Source organism: Suricata suricatta, chromosome 2 (assembly GCF_006229205.1).
Source record: "Suricata suricatta isolate VVHF042 chromosome 2, meerkat_22Aug2017_6uvM2_HiC, whole genome shotgun sequence".
In the NCBI taxonomy this organism is placed as follows: domain Eukaryota; kingdom Metazoa; phylum Chordata; class Mammalia; order Carnivora; family Herpestidae; genus Suricata; species Suricata suricatta.
In genome coordinates this window covers 57,251,888-57,271,338 of record NC_043701.1, presented here as the reverse complement: position 1 = coordinate 57,271,338, position 19,451 = coordinate 57,251,888, and the positions used below count along the sequence as shown (strand labels likewise).

The 19,451-nt window shown below is 35.5% G+C and overlaps 1 protein-coding gene across 2 annotated transcripts in view; it reads left to right on the top strand.

The window, feature by feature from the left end:
• Positions 1–19,451, top strand: part of SUGCT (succinyl-CoA:glutarate-CoA transferase) — a 749,888-nt gene that overhangs the window by 358,836 nt on the left and 371,601 nt on the right. For both annotated transcript variants that reach the window (XM_029926667.1, XM_029926657.1), the window contains exon 12: positions 16,787–16,889. In XM_029926667.1, coding sequence (XP_029782527.1) covers positions 16,787–16,889 — 103 coding nt within the window. The remainder of the gene's footprint in view (positions 1–16,786; positions 16,890–19,451) is intronic.

Sequence of the window (19,451 nt, the reverse complement as noted above, 5' to 3'; positions counted from 1 at the left end):
GTTATCTGATGTTATTATGTATGTGATGTATGTGATGTGGGATAATGCAAATGAATCATTATGAGTTGTTCTAATTCTATTATCACCTATGTCCTTGAGAATCAGAATTATTCTAAAAATTCTGTACATTAAAAACCACCATAAATAAAAGTTAAAGGCAAATACAAAACTTGTCAAAGTCTGTTACACATTAATATGAAAGAGGAAAACCCAGCAGAAAATTGATATAATCAGGCAATTTATAAATAAAAATACACAAATAATCAAAAGCATTAGTGATTAGCAAGATGTCTTTCTTTTTTCTTTTGGCTTGCCAAATTGGGGAAAAGCAAATCAAATGATAGTTTCTGATTTGCTCTAAGAGGAAGTGTCCATACAATGCATTTGACATTTATTCTTTTCACTGAGACCTTCTTAAGTCATCCTATGAATAGTGCAGCCACTCATGGAAGGGGTTTATTTTCTGCTTTGTCTCCATAGCACTTCTGCAAGTAGTATAGATTTGACTCATTTATCCTCTCTCCTAGGCAAGGTTCATGAAGATGAGAATTTTTGTTTTGTTCACTGCTATAACCCTAGACATTTCCTAGCACTTAGTAGGAACTCAGTAAATACTTGTTCAATGAATGAATATAAAAATGTTCCAAAATTATGCACATTTAAAAGATTTTTATTTCTAGGAATGAATCCTGAGGAAATAAGATCATGTATAGAGAATTAGCTGCAAGGATCTTTACCAAAGCAGCACTTACATAACTTAAGAAAATAAAACACAGCCTGCTTGGGATTCTTTCTCTCCCTCTCTACCCCACCCCCACTAAAGTTCATGCTCTCTCTCTCAAAATCAGTAAATACACTTAAAAAATTAAAAAAAACAATTAATGATGGTGAGTATATACTCATTAGTGGAATTGCTAGGTCATATGGCAATCCTTTTTTTAATTTTTGGGGGACTATCTACACAGTTTTCCAGGTGGCTATACCATTTTACATTCCCAGCAACAGTGCACAAGAGTCCCAATTTCTCCACATCCTTGCTAACGCTTGTTTTCTGTTTTGTTTTATTTTGTTTTGTTGAAAGTAGCCATAGTAATGGGTGTGAGGTAGTATCTCTATGTAGTTTTGATTTGCATTTCACTAATGATTAAGGATAAGTATCTTTTCATGTGCTTTGAAGAAATGCCTATTCAAGTCCTCTACCCATTTTTTAAAATTGTGTTGTTTTCTTTGTTGTTGAGTTTCAGAGTTTCTCTATAAATTTTAGATACTGATCCCTTATCATATATTTTTTCCCATTCTGTACAATGCCCCTTTTTTTTCTTAATGCCAAGATAAGGAGCTTTATTTATTTATTTTATTTAAATTTTAGTTAACATATAGTACACTATTGGTTTCATGAGTAGAATTTAGTGATTCATCACTTACATAAAACACCCCGTTCTCATCACAAGTGCCCTTCATAGTGCCCATTACATATCTAGCGCATCTTCCACTCACCTCCCTCCATCTGACCTCAGTTTGTTCTCTATCATTAAGAGTCTCTCGTGGTGTTTCCCTGTCTTCTTCCCTAACCCTTCCCATATGTTCATCTGCTTTGTTTCTTAAATTCCACTTATGAATGAAATCATTTGGTGTTTGTCTTACTCTGATTGACTTATTTCACTTAACATAATACATTCTAGCTCTCTCCATGTCATTGCAAATGGCAAGATTTCATTCTTTTTGATGACTGACTAATATTCCATTGTGTATATATTACATCTTCTTTATCCATTCATTGATTGATGGATATTTGAGCTCCCTCCAGAATTTGAATATTGTTGATAATGTGCTATAAACAGTGAGGTTCATGCAACCATTTGAATCTGTATTTTTGTATCCTTTGGGTAAATACTTAGTAGTGCATTTGCCGGGTCATAGAGTAACTCTATTTTTATTTTTTTGAGGAATCTTAATACTGTTCTCCAGAGTGGCTGCACCAGTTTGCATTCCCAACAGTGTAAGAGAGTTCCCCATTCTCTACATCCCTGCCAACACTTATTTCTTGTGTTGTTCGCTTTAGCTATTCTGACAAGTGTGAGGTGGTAACTCATCATATTTTTTATTTATATTTCCCTGATGATGATTGATGTTGAACATCTTTTCATTTGTTTGTTAGCCATCTGGATGTCTTCTTTGGTGAAGTGTCTATTCATGTTTTTTGTCCATATCTTAACTGGGTTGTTTGTTTGATTTTTGGGTGTTGAGTTTGATAAGTTCTTTATAGATTTTGGATACTAACCCTTTATCAGATATGTCATTTGTAGATATCTTCTCTCATTCCATATTCTGCCTTAGTTTTGCTGATTGTTTTCTTTGCTGTGCAGAAGCTTTTTATCTTGATGAAGTCCCAATAGTTTATGTTTTCTTTTGTTTCCCTTGCCTTCGGTAATGTGTCTAGTAAGAAGTTTCTCTGATCAAGGTCAAAGAGGTTGCTGCCTGTGTTTTCCTCTAGGATTTTGATGGTTTCCTGTCTCACATTTAGGTCTTTCATCTATTTTGAAATTATTTTTGTGTATGGTTTAAGAAAGTGGTCCAGTTTCATTCTTCTGCATATCGCCATCCAGTTTTCCCACCATCATTTATTGAAGAGATTGTCTTTTTTCTATTGGATATTCTTTCTTGCTTTGTTGAAGATGAATTGACCATATAGTTGTGGGACCATTTCTGGGTTTTCTATTCTGTTCCATTGATCTATTTGTCTGGTTTTATGCCATAACATACTGTCTTGATGACTACAACTTTGTAGTACAATTTGAAATCTGGAATCGTGATGCCTCCAGTTTTGTTTTTCTTTTTCAGCATTGCTGTGGCTATTTGGGGTCTTTTGTGGTTCCACACAAATTTTGAAATTGTTTATTATAGCTCTGCAAAGAAATACTGGTGGCATTTTGAGAGGGATTGAATTAAATGTGTAGATTGCTTTGGTATAGACATTTTAACAATGTTTGTTCCTCCAATCCCTGAGCATGGAATATTTTTTCCATTTCTTTGTGTCTTATTCAATTTCTTTCATAAGCATTATATACTTTTTAGTGCACAGATCTTTTACCTCTTTGCTTGGGTTTATTTCTAGGTATCTTATGATTTTTGGTGCAGTTGTAAATGGGACCAATTCCTTTATTTCTCTTTCTGTTGCTTCACTATTGGTGAATAGAAATGCAACAGATTTCTATATGTTGATTTCATATCCTGTAACTTTGCTGAATTCATGTATCAGTTCTAGCCATTTTTTTTGGTGGAGTCTTTCAAGTTTTCCACGTAGAGTATCATATTGTCTGCATGCAAGTTTGAGTTCTTCCTTGCCAATATGTATGCCCTTCATTTCTTTTTGTTGTCTGGTTACTTCCAGTACTATGTTAAATTTGTAATAGTGAGAGTGGACATCCCTGTCTTGTTTCTGACCATAGGGGAAGGGCTATCAATTTTCCCCCATTGAGGATGATATTAGCTGTTGGTCTTTCATATATGACCTTTCTGATATTGAGGTATGTTGAAGGTTTTTATCAAGAATGGATAATGTATTTTGTTAAAAGCTTTTTCTACATCTATTAAGATCATATCCTTTCGTTTATTAATGTGCTATATCATGTTGATCAATTTGTGAAAACTGAACCAGCCCAGCAGCCCAGGAATAAATCCCACTTGATCGTGGCAAATTATTCTTTTAATGTAATATTGAAATCAATGTGTGCCTTGCCTTTTTACTTTATGAAAAGTAAATATTAATAGTGTTTTTTGATGTATAAAAATTTAAAATTTTCATGAAGTCCATTTTTTTTTGTGGTTACCTGTGCCTTTGGTGTCCTATCCAAGAAATCATTGCCAAATCCAGTGTTGTGAAACTTTCATCCTATGTATTCTTTTGAGAGCTTTCTTGTTTTAGGTCTTACATTTAGGTCCACAATCCATTTTGAGTTAATTTTTGTACACGGTGTTAGATAAGGTTTCAGTGTCATTCTTTTGCATATAGATACACAGTTTTTCCTGCACCATTTGTTGAAAAATCATCCTTTCTCCCATTGAATGGTCTTAGCACCCTATTAGAAGTCACCCAACCATAAATGTAAAGATTTATTTCTGGCTCTCTATTCTATTCTGTTAGTCTGTATGCCTGTCTTTATGCAAAAACTGTTTTGATTACTATAATTTGTAGTAAGTTTTGAAATCAGAAAATATGAGCCCTCTAGATTTACTCTTTTTCAAGATTGTTTTGGCCCTTTGTGGTCCCTTGAGATTCCTTATGAATTTTAGGATGGGTTTTTCTATTTGTACAATTTCCTATTTCAGTAGAAGTGCCCTGAATCAATAGACTCCTTCAAGTTACATTGGTATTTTAACTGTATTAAATCTTCTAATCCATGAATGTGGGATATGTTTCCATTTATTTAGGTCTCTAATTTCTTTAGAATTGCTTTCTAATTTCAATTTAATCTTAAAAGAGAAGGAAATTCTGCAACAGTCTACAACATGGATGAACCTTGAAGACATTATGCTAAGTGAAATAAGCCAGTCACAAAAAGACAAGTGCTGTGTGATTGCACTTATATGAGGTATTTAAAGTAGTCAAAATCATAAAGACAGAGAATGGTGGTAGGTGGTAGATAGGAAGTGAGTGTTTAATATTTAATAGAATTTCAGCTTTACAAGATCCAAAGAGTTATGGATGAATGTTGGGTGGCAGCACAACAGAGTGAAGGTATTTAATGATACTGACCTATACTTAAAAATGGTTGAGGTTTGGGCCCCTGGGTGGTTCAGTCAGTTGAGCATCCAGTTTTGGCTCAGGTCATGAACTCACAGTTCATGGGTTCAAGACATGCATTGAGCTCTGTGCTGACAGCTCAGAGCCTGGAGCCTGCTTTGGATTCTGTGTCTCCTCTTTCTGCCCCTCACCTGCTCACACACTCTCTCTCTCTCTCTCTCTCTCTCTAAAAAAAAAGTAAATAAATAAATAAAATGTTAAAATGGTTGAGATGGAAAATTTAACGTTATTTGTATTTCTTTTAACAGAATAAAAAAGAAAAAAACAACCATTGTGATCCCTCTTAAATTTCTTAGAATATATATTCATACAAAAATGCTAAGGATATGTATAAAATAAAATTATTTTTTTAATGTTTACTTATTTTTGAGAGAACAAAATAGAGCATGAGCAGGGGAGGGGTGTAGAGAGACACACACACACAGAATCCAAAGCAGGCTCCAGGCTCTGAGCTGCCAGCACAGAGCCTGAAATGGGGCTTGAACTCACAAACTGTGAGATCATGACTAGAGCTGAAGTCAGAAGCTTAACCAACTGAGCCACCCCAGTGCCCCTAAAATTATTTCTGTAATTGATTTTATTTCTTCTTGTGCCTGTTGATATTAAATATTTTTCTATAATAATTATGTATTGCTTTACTAGTAGTTCTTCACAAAGAGATCACAGTTCAAGAGGCTTATGTTTTAGTATGAGGAGACTTGGTATAAGGTATCACTGGATCTTGGAATGTGGTCAAATTTTCTATATCAGCTTTGCAATGATGCTGCTTGGGCTGTTTGGACAGTCACAACAAATGCTGGTCAAATTGTTATAAAATTATGACCCACACTTCATTTAAAATCTGTACAAGCCAGAGTATGTTTCTTAATTGTGAATGATCATGAGTATGGGCCAGCATTATTATTGTGGTAATGATTAGTGCAAATCTTAAATAGTAGCTGCCCAGCCTAGTAAATGCCTTGACGGGTTTAAGAGCAAGTAGCATGAAAAGTCCTGGGTGACCCTGCAGTGGAAGGCAGTGACTGGATTCCCCGGGTAGATTCTCACTCCATCCTTTGTGTGGCCTGCAGATTGACATTCAGGCAAAGGAGAGAGCTAGTGAGTGCTAGAGGGAAAAAAGGATAGCATTAACGTAATTTATCAGTAATAGTAGAGATAAATTCCTAAGAGGAAATAAGGTCTGAGAAGATTACAGGAAATATTAAGTCTGTGGTTCTGTTTACGGTAGAAACGCCGACCAACAAATTCCAGCTGTTTCTCTGTGGGTTAGAGAAGTGTCACAGGCCTGTTTATAGTTAATGCATTGTAGACTTTAGCCTGGATCTTATGGAATCCTATTAGTTTGGTTTAGATTTACTCAGATTTGTCCAAAGAGACATTTTCTACAGGTAGTACATTTACCTACCACATTTTTGTTTCCGAAACTTCTACTTTAATCCCCCATGTTGCCAACCGTTTGCCTCCCCAGTAATGTTAGTGTAGCTTTATTTATTTAACACTTATGTCGCACTGACTTCTACCTTGCACTGTTCTATATACCTTTAAATTTAATGCCTCATGACAGGCTTACAAGCTAGGTACTGCTTATTAAATCAGTGCAAAAAGCAAAAACATGAAAGGACAAGAATTATGATTTGTCTATATTAAAATCAATAGTTTCTGTATAAAAAAGTAAAGAAAGCTAGTAAACAAGGTATAGTCTAGGAAAAATTTAAAGTGCATTAAGTCAGTAGTTAAAGAGAAATAGTCCAACTAAGAAAAGTGCAAAAAATATGAAGAGAAAGGAGAAAATATTCTTTAAGCTTATGAAAAGGTGTTTAACTTATTTAGTTATGAGAAATGTAATTTAATTTAAAGTAACCATGAGAGGGGTACTTGGGTGGCTCAGCTAGTTGTGCGCCTGACTTTAATTCAGGTTCATGAGTTCTAGCCCCACATGGGAGCCTGCTTTGGATTCTGTGTTTCCCTCTCTCTGCCCCTTCCCTGCTTGGGCTCTGTCTGTCTGTCTGTCTGTCTCTCTCAAAAATAAATAAACATTAAAAAAATTAAAGTAACCATGAAATACCATTTATAAAACTTTAGTCTGACAGCAACAAAAGTTGGTGAGAATATGGAGCATGAAAGAAGCTAAAATTGCCATCAAGCGCTATGGAACTCTTTGGAGAATAGTCTGGCAAAATCAACTTAATGACACAGCAATTCTGGTTCTCAATGTATACCTTAGGGAATCAATCCTATTTGAATAGGCAGAGAAGAGTATAAGGTTCTTTTGAGCATTGTGTGTAACAGTAAGAAACTGGAAACAATAGACCATAGGTAGGGGAAAAAAGATAAATTGTGGAATATTCACCCAGGAATGTGCCCAGTGGATAAAGCACATGAGCCAAATCCTTATGTATGAATACAGATAGATCTTGAAATTAAAATTTAATACAAAAGCAATTTCCAGTAAAAAAATCCCACGATACCTTATATTGCTCATGGATTAATCCCAACAGATACACATGTATTTAATAGGATGATGCTTCTTTTGAAGGGGAGAAAAAGGGCAATAAGATAAAAGAGAGGTACAAAAGGGGCTTCACCTCTGTTGGTAACATTTGTTCCTTAAAGATATGAAGCACATGTGTTCAAATTTTAAGATTTTAATGAGGTGGGTAGGTGAGGGGCCACAAGTATTTTTATTACTTTCTTTTCTATAGTTTTCTGTTCCTATACTTTTTGGCATGTTTGAAATATTTTACAAGAATAAATTAAAAAAATAAACTTAATAACTTAAGATCTAATTCTAGTGGATAATATTCTTGAATTTTCTTTTAAAAATCACAGGAAAGCTTTGCTATTATATTGAAATAAACTCTTCCAAAAACTTTTATGTTATGTGGACAACACTTTTTTACAAAGTTATATACAGTTCTCACTGTCTTCCAGTGTAATGTATTTTTCAATTCTCCATTGTTTTTGTTAAGTCCCTGCAAGACATTTATTTAGCTTTCTGTGTTTTTCACAAAGCTATTTGAAGTTTAAATGCATAGTCTTTTGTATATCAAGAAGATGGGGTGTGAAAACTTTCTCTCCACTGTTCCAGAGAGCCACCCTTAGGGGAAATCCACAAATGTTTTTATATCTATTTGTATCAGGGATGGAACTAATGTGTACAAATTTTAGAAGATTATGGGTCCTGAGTATATAGATATTGACATTTATATAAAAAAACTGTGGTTGGCAAATTGACAACTCTACCATAGAGACAGCATTGCAACAAGACAAGGTTTACCTTTGTACTTATGCAAAACTATGAATTTTTTTTTGCAAATTGATTCATATTTCCAATTATATGAACAAATCATTGTGTGCATTGAAGAATGCTTTTATAGCATAAAGTCATATTCCAATGTTAGTTGTTACATTTGGATTTTCACATAAAACTTCTCTGAAAATACAACTAACTAGACCTCCAAAATAACTTACATTTTTGAGTCCTGAATTTTGATGTGGAAAAATGATTGAGGGGATTCAAAGATTTAAAAACTTGTTGCAGAGTCTCTGTATATAGTTTATCCTTGAAATACTTTTCTGACCCAAAAGTGGGGAGAAACTCATGAAACCAAGATAGATGTGACTTTACTTTTGCCACAATTGTTGCTATATTCTTTACTCAAGAAACTCCGAAGATCATGGAAGATAAAGTTTCTTCGAGCCTCTCATAAAGGCAGGTATGAGATAAAGGTAAAGGGCAAAGTCTTCATGTTGCTGTCACTAACTTTTAAGTCACTAGATTTTGTCCAGGGGTACCTATGGACCTCTTAGGGAAATGAGACCTTGCCTAGCTATGGACACAGTGTGACTCCCAGTAGGCATTTTCTTTTATCACTGATAGGACTTGGGACTTTGTACTTCCTCTGAACCGCTAGGATGAGACAGAAAGACAAGATTTGACTTCTGTGGCTTCTCTAGAAGCTATATTGGTGTTGGTACCTCTTTAAATTGTTTCAACCCTCCTGGGTGCTATCCTGGTAAAATGTATTTGCTCTACTACCCCCTGCTTAGCTTGAAATTTCTGCATTGTCACTATCTACTATGAGATCTCCAGATGTAATGAAGAACAATGGAGATTCCTGACATTGGTGTCATCACCTATGATGTACACTGCACAAACACTGATATTTTCTAGTAAAACAAATAACAAAGTAACATGTAAATACATTTTAGAAGTCCCAGAAGCTTTGCATTTTTATTTTTTAAATTAAAAATAATTTTTGAGTGGGTGCCTGGGTGCCTCAGTTGGTTGAGCATTTGATTCTTGGTTTCGGTTCGGGTCGAGATCCCTGGGTTGTGGGATCAAGCCTTGCACTGAGCTCTGTGCTGATCATGGAGCCTGCTTAAGGATTTTTTCTCCCTCCCTTTGCCCTTCCCCCCCCCCTTTACAATAAATAATTTTTTATTGAGATACACAGTTGGCCTTTGACCAATGAGGGGGTTTGGGATGCCTGACCCCCACACAGCTGAAAAATCTCTTTATAACTTTTGGCTCTCCACAAATTTAACTAGCCTAGTGTTAACTAGAAGCCTTACTAATAACATGAACAGTTGATTAACTAATTTTGCATGCTATATGTACTATATACTGTATTCTTACAATAAAGTAAGCTGAAGAAAAGAAAATGCTATTAAGAAAATCATAATGAAGAGAAAATACATTTATAGTACTGGATTGTATTTGTTGAAAAAGTCTTGTATAAGTGGACCCACACAATTCAAGCAATATTGTTCAAACAGTAACTGACATATAACTCTATTAGTTTTAGGTGCACAGCATAATGAATGATTTGACATATGTATGCTTATACTTTTATAAACATAAAATATCTGAGAAATGAACAGCAGTAAATAGGATCTGCTGTATAAATTGTTAAAATGCCTTCCTTGGGTTGCAGTTTAGGTATATTTTATTATTGTGTTTATTTTTAATATGTTATACCACTACTAAGTGAAATACCAGTTATTGGACTTACTATGTTAAGCAAGTTACAGCTGTAATTTTCTTATAACAGATGAGAGAATGAAAGCTCAGAAAAGTTAACCACTTACCTACCATCACAAAGCTAGGGGAGGTTAGGAAATACATTTCATTTATTGATTTGTTTATTGATTCTCTTTCACAAATGACAGTGGTGCATAGTGAGATGTACTCTGAACCAAGAATACAAAGATTTGAGTATGCTTCAAATTTTCATCTTCAAAATAAAGATAACTTATCCTTTTTCATAGAAGTCTTGAAAAGATCAGATTGGAATATTGTGGTCCACATTATGAGAATTTATGGGACCATAGAATTGATCAATGGTCAGTGGGGAAGAAATTGGGAATCGTTGGAGCCCAAGCAACTCCCTCAGTACAGAGTTAACTTTCCTCTGTCCCCCAACTCTGATCTGCCGGTGATCTAGGGGTGCCATTTCGTGCTGGACTTGATTGGGTTGATGTTGATTTCTAGCAGGTCTACCCTACTGAATAAGCATAGAGAAAGACAAGTTCAAAATCCCACCAGCGGATAGACTTGAGTTTTCTCTTATAAATAGCTCCCTACTTGACTTCTCTATGCCTTAATTTCCTCAGTCATCAGAATCATAAAACTCGCCTCCAAGGATTATGATGACTAGAAATAATATATGCAAAGTATTTCTTATGGTGCCTGTTAGATAAAAGACTCTCAGTTAAAAGTAACACCAAGATGCTAGGCTTCAAGTCCTCCTTTTTAAGCCCTCTTTGGGACTGCTCTTTGGCTGCACATGACTCACAGAACTTTGTCTGGTCTGCTCTCTTGGACTTTGGTACCTAGAGTCAAACAGTAGAAAGTTGTGGTTAACATGCGGGCTTTGGACCCAGGATAGACTTCCAGCTTGGCTACTTAATTTGATATGACTTCAAAAGGTTATTTAAACTCTCTAAACCTTTTTCCTCACCTTTAAAATGAACATGATGATGATACCTACCTCATAGGATTGTTCTGTGAATTGATTTGATTTGAAAAATTGTGAATGTTATTAACTGATATTTTTATTCAGGTCATATATATAGGAGGTTCTGAGACTGTGACTCAAGTCCAGTCTATCCACACCTGATGCCTCTTCTGTTGTAGCACACTTCCTGTGTTTGAATGCTTTCAGTAACTGAACTGACAGTGTGCTATTACTAGAAATATTTACAATGTGCAAAATAGGATGATTTTGTAGGGCCATAGAAAATAATAGATAGTTTTTAAGGCCTTTTGAATTCCTGAGATCTTATGATTTTCTGGATAAGTCAGTCCCTAAATCAAAACATTATGCTTTAAGCATCTGTTTGTAAGTTAGTTGTTGGGAACTTGAAATTTATTTTCAACAAGACATATTTCTATGAAGAATTTAAAGAGCAGTATGGAAGAAGAAGGAAAAGAGGAGATATTGTGATTCTACATTTGAACCTAAGACCCTCAGATTGTTTTTCTTCTCCAAACCTCAGTGTCTAAATATACATACTCCCAGCAAGGTTTTGGGAGAAAGTAATCCACCCCATTTACTCAAGCTAATCTGACCAATTAGTTATATACTCATTCATTGAGCAAATCTTGAGTGCCAATTGTGTTCTCAGTTTTGAGGCTAGAGCAGTGAAGAACTTGGAAAAAGAGACAATTGGACAGATTTGAGACATATCTAAAATTCATTCTACTAAGAGGAGGGAAATTGGAGGCAATAAGTTTTTAATTTATTATTGTCATAGTCCAAGTGTTGGACTAGATAAATAAAACTTAACTGTTGACATGTTGATTCTGCTGATCCATTGTGTGTAAATTATAAAAGATGATGAAAAGAAGGAATTCCTGACTTAACTAAGAGTATGAATTCAGGAAAGGGAGAAATACAAGATGGAGGTAATGGAAGTTGTGGTCATGCGTGAGCATGTTGTGTTTATGGAGATGATAGTGCATCTGCATGGAAATATCCCATGGCAACTAGGAAGAGGGAATGAGGGAAATGTCAGGGCTAGAAATACAGATTTGGGTACCATCTTCAGGGAGGTGACAGGATTACTTAGATGAGTGAACAAGAACAGAGAATATTGGGACTGGAAGGAAAAGGTAAAATAATTTAAAGAAGAAACAGAAGTGGACAAAGAGGTCTTAAAAATCCAATAAGTATAGTACCAATATAGTAAAGATAGAATGGTCAGCCGCATCAAATGCTGCATGGAGAGCAGGTAGGATGAGGACTGTCAAAAGAATATTGGGTCTAATAAGTGGTCACTGAAGACTCTCGGAGACTGGGTAATAGAAGGTGGTGGTGAACGGATCAAATTTCAGAGGCTGAAGCAACCATGACAGACTGGAAATGGATGAATAAAAGGAACAAAAGGGTAAGAATGCCAATAAAACATTTTTCAAATGAATATTGTTTATTTTTGACAATAATATGGAAGATATTGATAGAGGAGCAGATTTAAGATGCATTAGAGAGAGAAAGAGAGAGTATATTACCTCCTGTCAAGTGTCCTTGCCTCTGGTCTCATCTGTATCTTTCTGTTCTCTTTGTTAATGCTGATTATGTCAGTCCCCAGCATAAAGACCTCTCTGGATCCTTCATTGCTAGCAGAAATCCAATATCCTTAGCATAGCAGACAAGACACCTTGCACTCCAGTTCTGACCTTCTTTTCCCATTTTTCATCTTTTGCCAAACAGGGCACAGGAGATTTTAGATTCTTTCCAGGTTGAGTCTTTGTACACATTACTATTTCTGTCTGGAAGACCCTTCTTTTCCATCTTCCCCATCAAAAATGCTAACTCATCCTTCAACCACTGGCTCAAATGTCACCTGGTTTTTGAACTCCTTCCTGACTCACCAGGCCCAGTTCATGTCTCCTTTGGTACTTAAAAAGAGATTGTACACTCATTTTTTGGCCTTAGCATCCTGCATTGCAATCCATCAATTTTTTTTAGCTGTGCTCTCCTTTAGACTATATGATCTTTGAGTACAGGGGCATTTTTATTGTTTTAATCCCCATGACTGACACAAAACAAATGATTACTAAAAACATCAGGAATGAATGAGTGAGTATTAATGTAAGAAGATTTAGCTTGAGGTTTATAGGACGGAAGTGAAAAAGCATCTTAGTGCTAAATGAAATAAGCCAGACACAGAAATACAAATAGTGCATTGATCTCACTTATGTGTGAAATCTAAAAAGTCAAACACCTGGAACCAAAGTATAGAATGGTGGTTGCCCAGGACTAAGGTATGGGGAAAATGGGAAAATATTAGTCAAAGGGTACAAGCTTTCAGTTATAAGATGAATAAGTTCTGAGAATTGAATGCATAGCATGGTTATTATAGGTTATAGTACCATATTTTATACTTAAATTGTCCTTAAGTAGATCCTTAAGTGTTCTCATGCTCCCCCGCCACATACACAAGTGGTAACCATGAAGTGAAGGATGTGTAAATTAATTTGATTGTGATAATCATTTCATAATGTATATGTATATTAAATCACTGCACTACATTGCATGGTTAAAAAAACATATTGTACAAACTAAATATGTACAATTTTTATGGGTCATCCATATCTCAAAAAAGGTTGGGGTGGATAAAGCTATATGAATTTGAGGGGTGCCTGGGTGGCTCAGTCGGTTAAGCCTCCAACTTCGGCTCAGGTCAGATCTCACGTTTGTGGGTTCGAGCCCCGCGTCAGGCTCTGTGCTGCCAGCTAGCTCAGAGCCTGGAGCCTGCTTCCGGTTCTGTGTCTCCTTCTCTCTCTGCCCCTTCCCCTCTCATGCTCTGTCTCTCCCTGTATCAAAAATAAATAAAATATTAAAAAAAAAGCTATATGAATTTGAGCAAGCTCATTTATCCCAACTTGTTTCCCACTGGTGACATGAGAATACTATTTACCTTACAGTAAGCCTGTGAAGACAAAAGCTATAAGATATAGACCAAACAAGTAAAAAAAAAATTCTTTTAATGTTTTTTATTTATTTTAGAGAGACAGAGAAAGACAGTGTGAGCAGAGGAGGGTCAGAGAGAGAGGGAGACACAGAATCCGAAGCAGGCTCCAGGCTCTGAGCTAGCTGTCAGCGCAGAGCCCGATGTGGGGCTTGAACCCATGAACCATGAGATCATGACCTGAGCCAAAGCTGGATGCCCAACTGACTGAGCCACCCAGGCGCCCTAGACCAAACAATTTAATAACCAGTGTTTAGTAGTCATTAACATTAGAATTATTTCCAACTTCACCTTCATGGCCCATGCCTCTTAGTTTCTCTCTGGTCTTGGATTCGGCTGCAACTTTAATCAATTCTCTAAAAAGAAGAGTTTTTTGTTTATTTTTCTTAAGTAAAATCTTGAGGCAAAGAAATTTAAGCTCAAGTCCATCTTCATGTTTCACTTACCTAAATGATGTGATCTGATTAACAATACTCATTCCAACATCAAGTGAATTCAGCAAAAATCCAAAATGTGTTATATGGGTTGATTTAGTAAGTTCACAATTAAGTCTAAATTGTTTAATGAGTTTCCAAGTAACGTCCCAGAGGAGTTTTGAGGCTCACTCCCCTGGATCTAGGGACACTTTCTTGTCTTATCTTCAGTATTATACTGCCCAAAAGTGATTTAGAACAGCTCTTTCTTTCCTTTTCTTTATTTATAACAGAATTTTTGTGGTTAATAAAAACATGTGCTTACAGCTTTTTTGCATAGATAAAGGAAAGGATTCCACATCAGATTTAGATCAAGAGATAGATTTTCAGAAGAAAATGATGGATGTGTCCTCTGGGAGCTGCGGAATGCAGCGATGTTCCGTCTCTGACTGATTGAGCTTAAGGCATTTGCGAATACTTCCACACCCACACCCACGCAAATACACAAACAGTGGTCACAACTGCAGCTCCAGACACTGCCTCCCTCCCCTGTCTCATTTCCAAAGTGCATCCGTTGTTTTCCATAACATGAAATAAATCCCTCGCTTTTGCCCAGTGGTGAAAAGCTTATATAAATACTAAAACTGCAAGTATTCCCCTGAGTCTTCTAGCAAGTCTGCAGCCATGGGTTTGTTTGGATATTGACATGCATTTTCTATGCGGCTCTTTTAGGCCACTTGGGTGAGGCCAGTGGTGATAAATTCACTTGTCTTGAAAATTTATCAGCTTAACTGATAAAATTTATGAAATTTTAAATATGAAAATTTAAATAATTTAATTAAATTTTAATACTTGACACCTTGATCGAAAAGGCTTCAGGTTCAAAGTATCCCTTTTATTTTTTCACCGTATACTGTTCTGGTGATATATATGTCTTAGGAGGTCTTGGCCAGGAGATGACTTTAACAGTCATTGGAAAGAAAATAACGATGTGAAGAATCAATTATTGTGACACATTTAATCTTGAATGGTGGTGTTCCCACAAAAGACTGCTTTTCAGTATGTAGAAAGGAAGTATTTGATTGTGTACTAAGCAGGGATGGTTAACATTACTGGCTGTAATTGAAATGTACGATGAAAACTCTTTATCCATCATAATAGCAAGATTAGAAAAATGTCCTCAAAGTATTGATACTGTTTTTACTTTTGTGTCATGTTTTAAACAGTGAAAGAAGTAGTGCATGTCTCTCATATAATTTCCCACAGAATCTGCAAATCTTGGGTTAATTTTAGCTCTGGTTAAGATTGCTGAATGGAAGTCCATGAATACTATTTCTATTATATTTCTACTTGTCTTTCCATAGTAGTGCCTTCTACTTGCTCCCAATAATCTATTTTACCTAAGGCATTTAAAAAAATCTCTTTTCACCTAGATTATTACTTAACTAAAAATAGTTTGCTACTTTAACAAATAGTGATTCTAAATTATTTTACAATTTGTGACTGTTAAGTTGCCTTGAAGATCCAAGACTGTTCTATTTCATTGTCTTAACAAGGAAAAATACAAACAGTGTATCTCATTAATTAATTGGGCCCTCTTTTTTGGGAACTAATAGAGAAAATAAAGGCAATCAAATAGGCTATCAGATCTGTGAATTCTAATTTTAAATTAAAAAAACAAAACAAAACAGAGGTAAAGGACCTGGCTGAATTTGAGAGGTAACAGCTAAACTGATATATCAGTCTTCACATGTCTAGATTTGCTCTGATCAGTAAATCACAGTACAAATAAGTACCTAAGTTGCTTTTAGGCCAATGGCTCTGGCTGTTAATTCTCATAAATATAATAGGGGTAGTACAGATAGCTTTCTTTTAAAACAACTACATTTTAAAAGATGTTTATTTATTTATTTTGAGAGAAAGAGAATGAGGGGGAGAGAGGGAGTGCAAGCAGGGGAAGGGCAGAGAGAGAATCCCAAGTAGATTCCACATTGTCAGTGCAGAGTCCAATGCAGGGCTTGAACCCATGAACCGTGAGATCATAATCTGAGCTAAAATCAAGAATCAGATGCTCAACTGACTGAGTTACCCAGGTGCCCCTAAAACAACTATATTTGTTTATTTTTTTGTTTCTAGGAATAATTTAGTATGTCATTGTCCACCTTACACTGGGGTTCTAATGCCGGCTACCTAAAAAATACTTTGCATAATGACATTATGTTCAAAATTGCAGTTATTATCATTATTATATTTGTAAATTGCTAAATACCACCACAGTTGAAACTCAGTTAAAACCATTCCCCACATAATCTCTCTTCTCTAATGGGCTCTCTGTCAAAAAGCACACAGGGACAGAAGTAGGAGGAATTTTATCTGTAAAGGTGGATTTTCAAATGGGACCTGGGTGGCTGATCTTACTACTGCGGGGCAAGCCAAGTTGTTTCAGTTAGGCAACATTCTCAAAACTAGGAGCAAAGAGAGTCTAAGAAACATATTTTTATCATTATTGGTTGCTTCAAAAGAGGGTCATATGAGAAAAAATGTTGTGTTACATTCTTTGTAAAAATGCATCTTTTTTTTGGTGTGTTTCCAGGTTTGAAAAAGAAATGACCAGCAAGTGGTTATACCTCTTTGAAGGCAGTGGGGTTGCGTACGGCCCAATCAACAACATGAAGAATGTATTTGAAGAACCCCAGGTTTGGTTTTTGAAGTTTTTAGTACAGTGCAGTTAAAAACACAAGATATTGCCTCTCTTTTTTATCCGGATTGACTCATATAAATACCTTTTAGCCATTGGTCTTGAGTTTAAGTCATATAACAGATTTTTGACTCTTACGTTAGACTGTGCGTCTGAAGTAAAAAGAATCAATTTAGAACTGGCTCTTTCAGTCATGCTTTTATGTCCATCAGATCTAATATATAGTCTCTACATAAAGTCTGCAAGGTCAGGACACTTATTTTTCTTGAAAAATAGAAATATAGACAATTGAAAGATTGGGATCAGGCACTTGGAGATCATTCTATGTAGAAAGAAGTATGACATTCTCACAGTTATAGTCTATATCTTGTCAGATGGCTATCTTAAACTTTACAAAGCAAGTTATAGTTAGTTTTGCAAATGAGAGGCCTTTATAGGTCTTGATTAGTAAAGCACATTATTTGTGAAGAATTAATTGTTCTTGAATAGAGATTTGTACTGTACAATTCTTATAGGCTTCTTCTTGGGCCCCGGGAATAAGAATTGCCTGAAAAAATATTTTTTCTATAACATTGTTCAAATGATTATTTTTAGATGGTATCAAAATAATTTATGATTTTATTAATCAGTATCACTGTAGGCAACTTACTGTTTCTCAGATTCACATATTAATCCCAAAAGGTAGAGGAACTCCATTTTTCTATGAAATTTCACTATGATTATTTATATATCTTGTTAGTTTCCAGCACTTCAAAATTATAGGTTTAAAAATTTTTTTTCATTGTAACAGATTTTTCTTTGAAATAAATAATTGAAAATGGAATACAAATTTTTCTAAGAGAAGAGAACTTTGTTGGAAACTGACCTCTTTACCATTGTTACCTATATTTTACATGAATACCTGCTTCAAGGAGAATTGAAATGCATTTGATTAAATGGTTATAGTACTTACTGGAGAAAAAAAAAAGTGAATGAATCAGGAATTCCGCTTTGGGTTATTTTCCTGCCCAGATCATGAATATGGCAAGGCTTTGTCCATAATAGAACAATGGCCAATAAGTATTTGAGATGAGGGGGCCCATTTGATGTGTGCTGAGTTTATGTGGAAGGGTCCTAATCACGTCAGTGCATCAAAGCCTGGTGACTCCTTGTGATGAGGTAGCAGTGTGCATGCCCTGAAATGTACTAGACCCCCAGGGCCAGTTTGCTCACTTCAAGACTTTGAATGAGGCCAAACTTTGGATTTAAATTGTTGTGGGGAAATGGGTGGGTACGTTGTACTATTATTTTCCTGCTTAAATGTGGTACTGAAGCATATAGGACTTGGTGTTTAATTTGATTAATGTGAGGGCACATTTCCCTAGAGATACTTTCTGAGAGTTTTATTTCTGTTGCTCCACCTGTTTCATCAGGCGTAAATTCACCCCAAAGCAAAAACATTATTTTAAAAGTTACTAGGTATATTCTAATGTAACCCACTTTCTAGGTTTTGATGAACAAGGAACCAAAGTTCCATCCTTCAAATTGTTCAGTGCAGTCTGCCCTGGCTCAGATTGAATACAGGATAATTAGATTTTTCATTCCCAATTTTCTCTTGTAGTTTAGTTTAATTACCTGAATCTCTGTATGTCATCTCTTTTGGACCTGCATGAAGTTTCTGTTGTTGGTGTATGGCATATTCTTAGGGCTTCAGTCATTTTTTCAAATGGAGAAGAGTGATATTAGCTGAGTCAGGATACCAGCTTTTGCTACTACCCCAAGGGTCTGAAAACTGCCTTCTTAGCCACTAAAAAGAAGATTCTATTACAATTCTAACATCAAAAATTCTTAACCATCCAGTGATAGTTATTGACAAGGTACCGTAGTTGCAAGAGTAGAGTTGGTCTCTTATATATAATTTCATTCTCCTTTGCAATTTAAAAACCAAATATACACATCAAGTTTATCTGGAGTTTTAGAAAGACCAGAGAGCAAAGTACCATGACATTTTGAAAGTTAGCAAAGACAACTCTGGCAGTTGTATGTAGGACTGTTTGGCACAAGAGGTAAGACCACTATATTTCCTCTATGCTTAGAATTGCTTGGCTCTTTTTAAAGAATTCCATATAATTTTGAATTTTGGAAGGAATGTAAAATGTGACAAAATCATGGACTTGTTTTTTAGGACTACTTTAAAAGTTCATTCGTCAAACCTTTATTGTACTTATTACGTACCAAGCGCTAGGGATTTGGCATGAATTTAGTAATTCTCTTCTGTTCTGAAAAATAAATTGAATATTGTCTTAAATAGCAGATACACAGTAAATATTGTTGATGCATGGATCAGTGAATGAATGAGTTGGCTAACTCCGCAAAGTATAGGTTTTCCCAATGATCAGGTGGCTATTATGCGCCCCTGAGTCAGGCTGACAAGCTCTATCTATAGTGCCGCCTGGAAAGCCTTTGGAAATCTAGGTCAGTAAGCACAACATAATGGTTAAGACCACAGAGTCAAAATCATTGGGCAGCTTTATAAACTTACTAGGGTTCAGTTTTCTCAACTGTAAAGTGGTGAAATAAG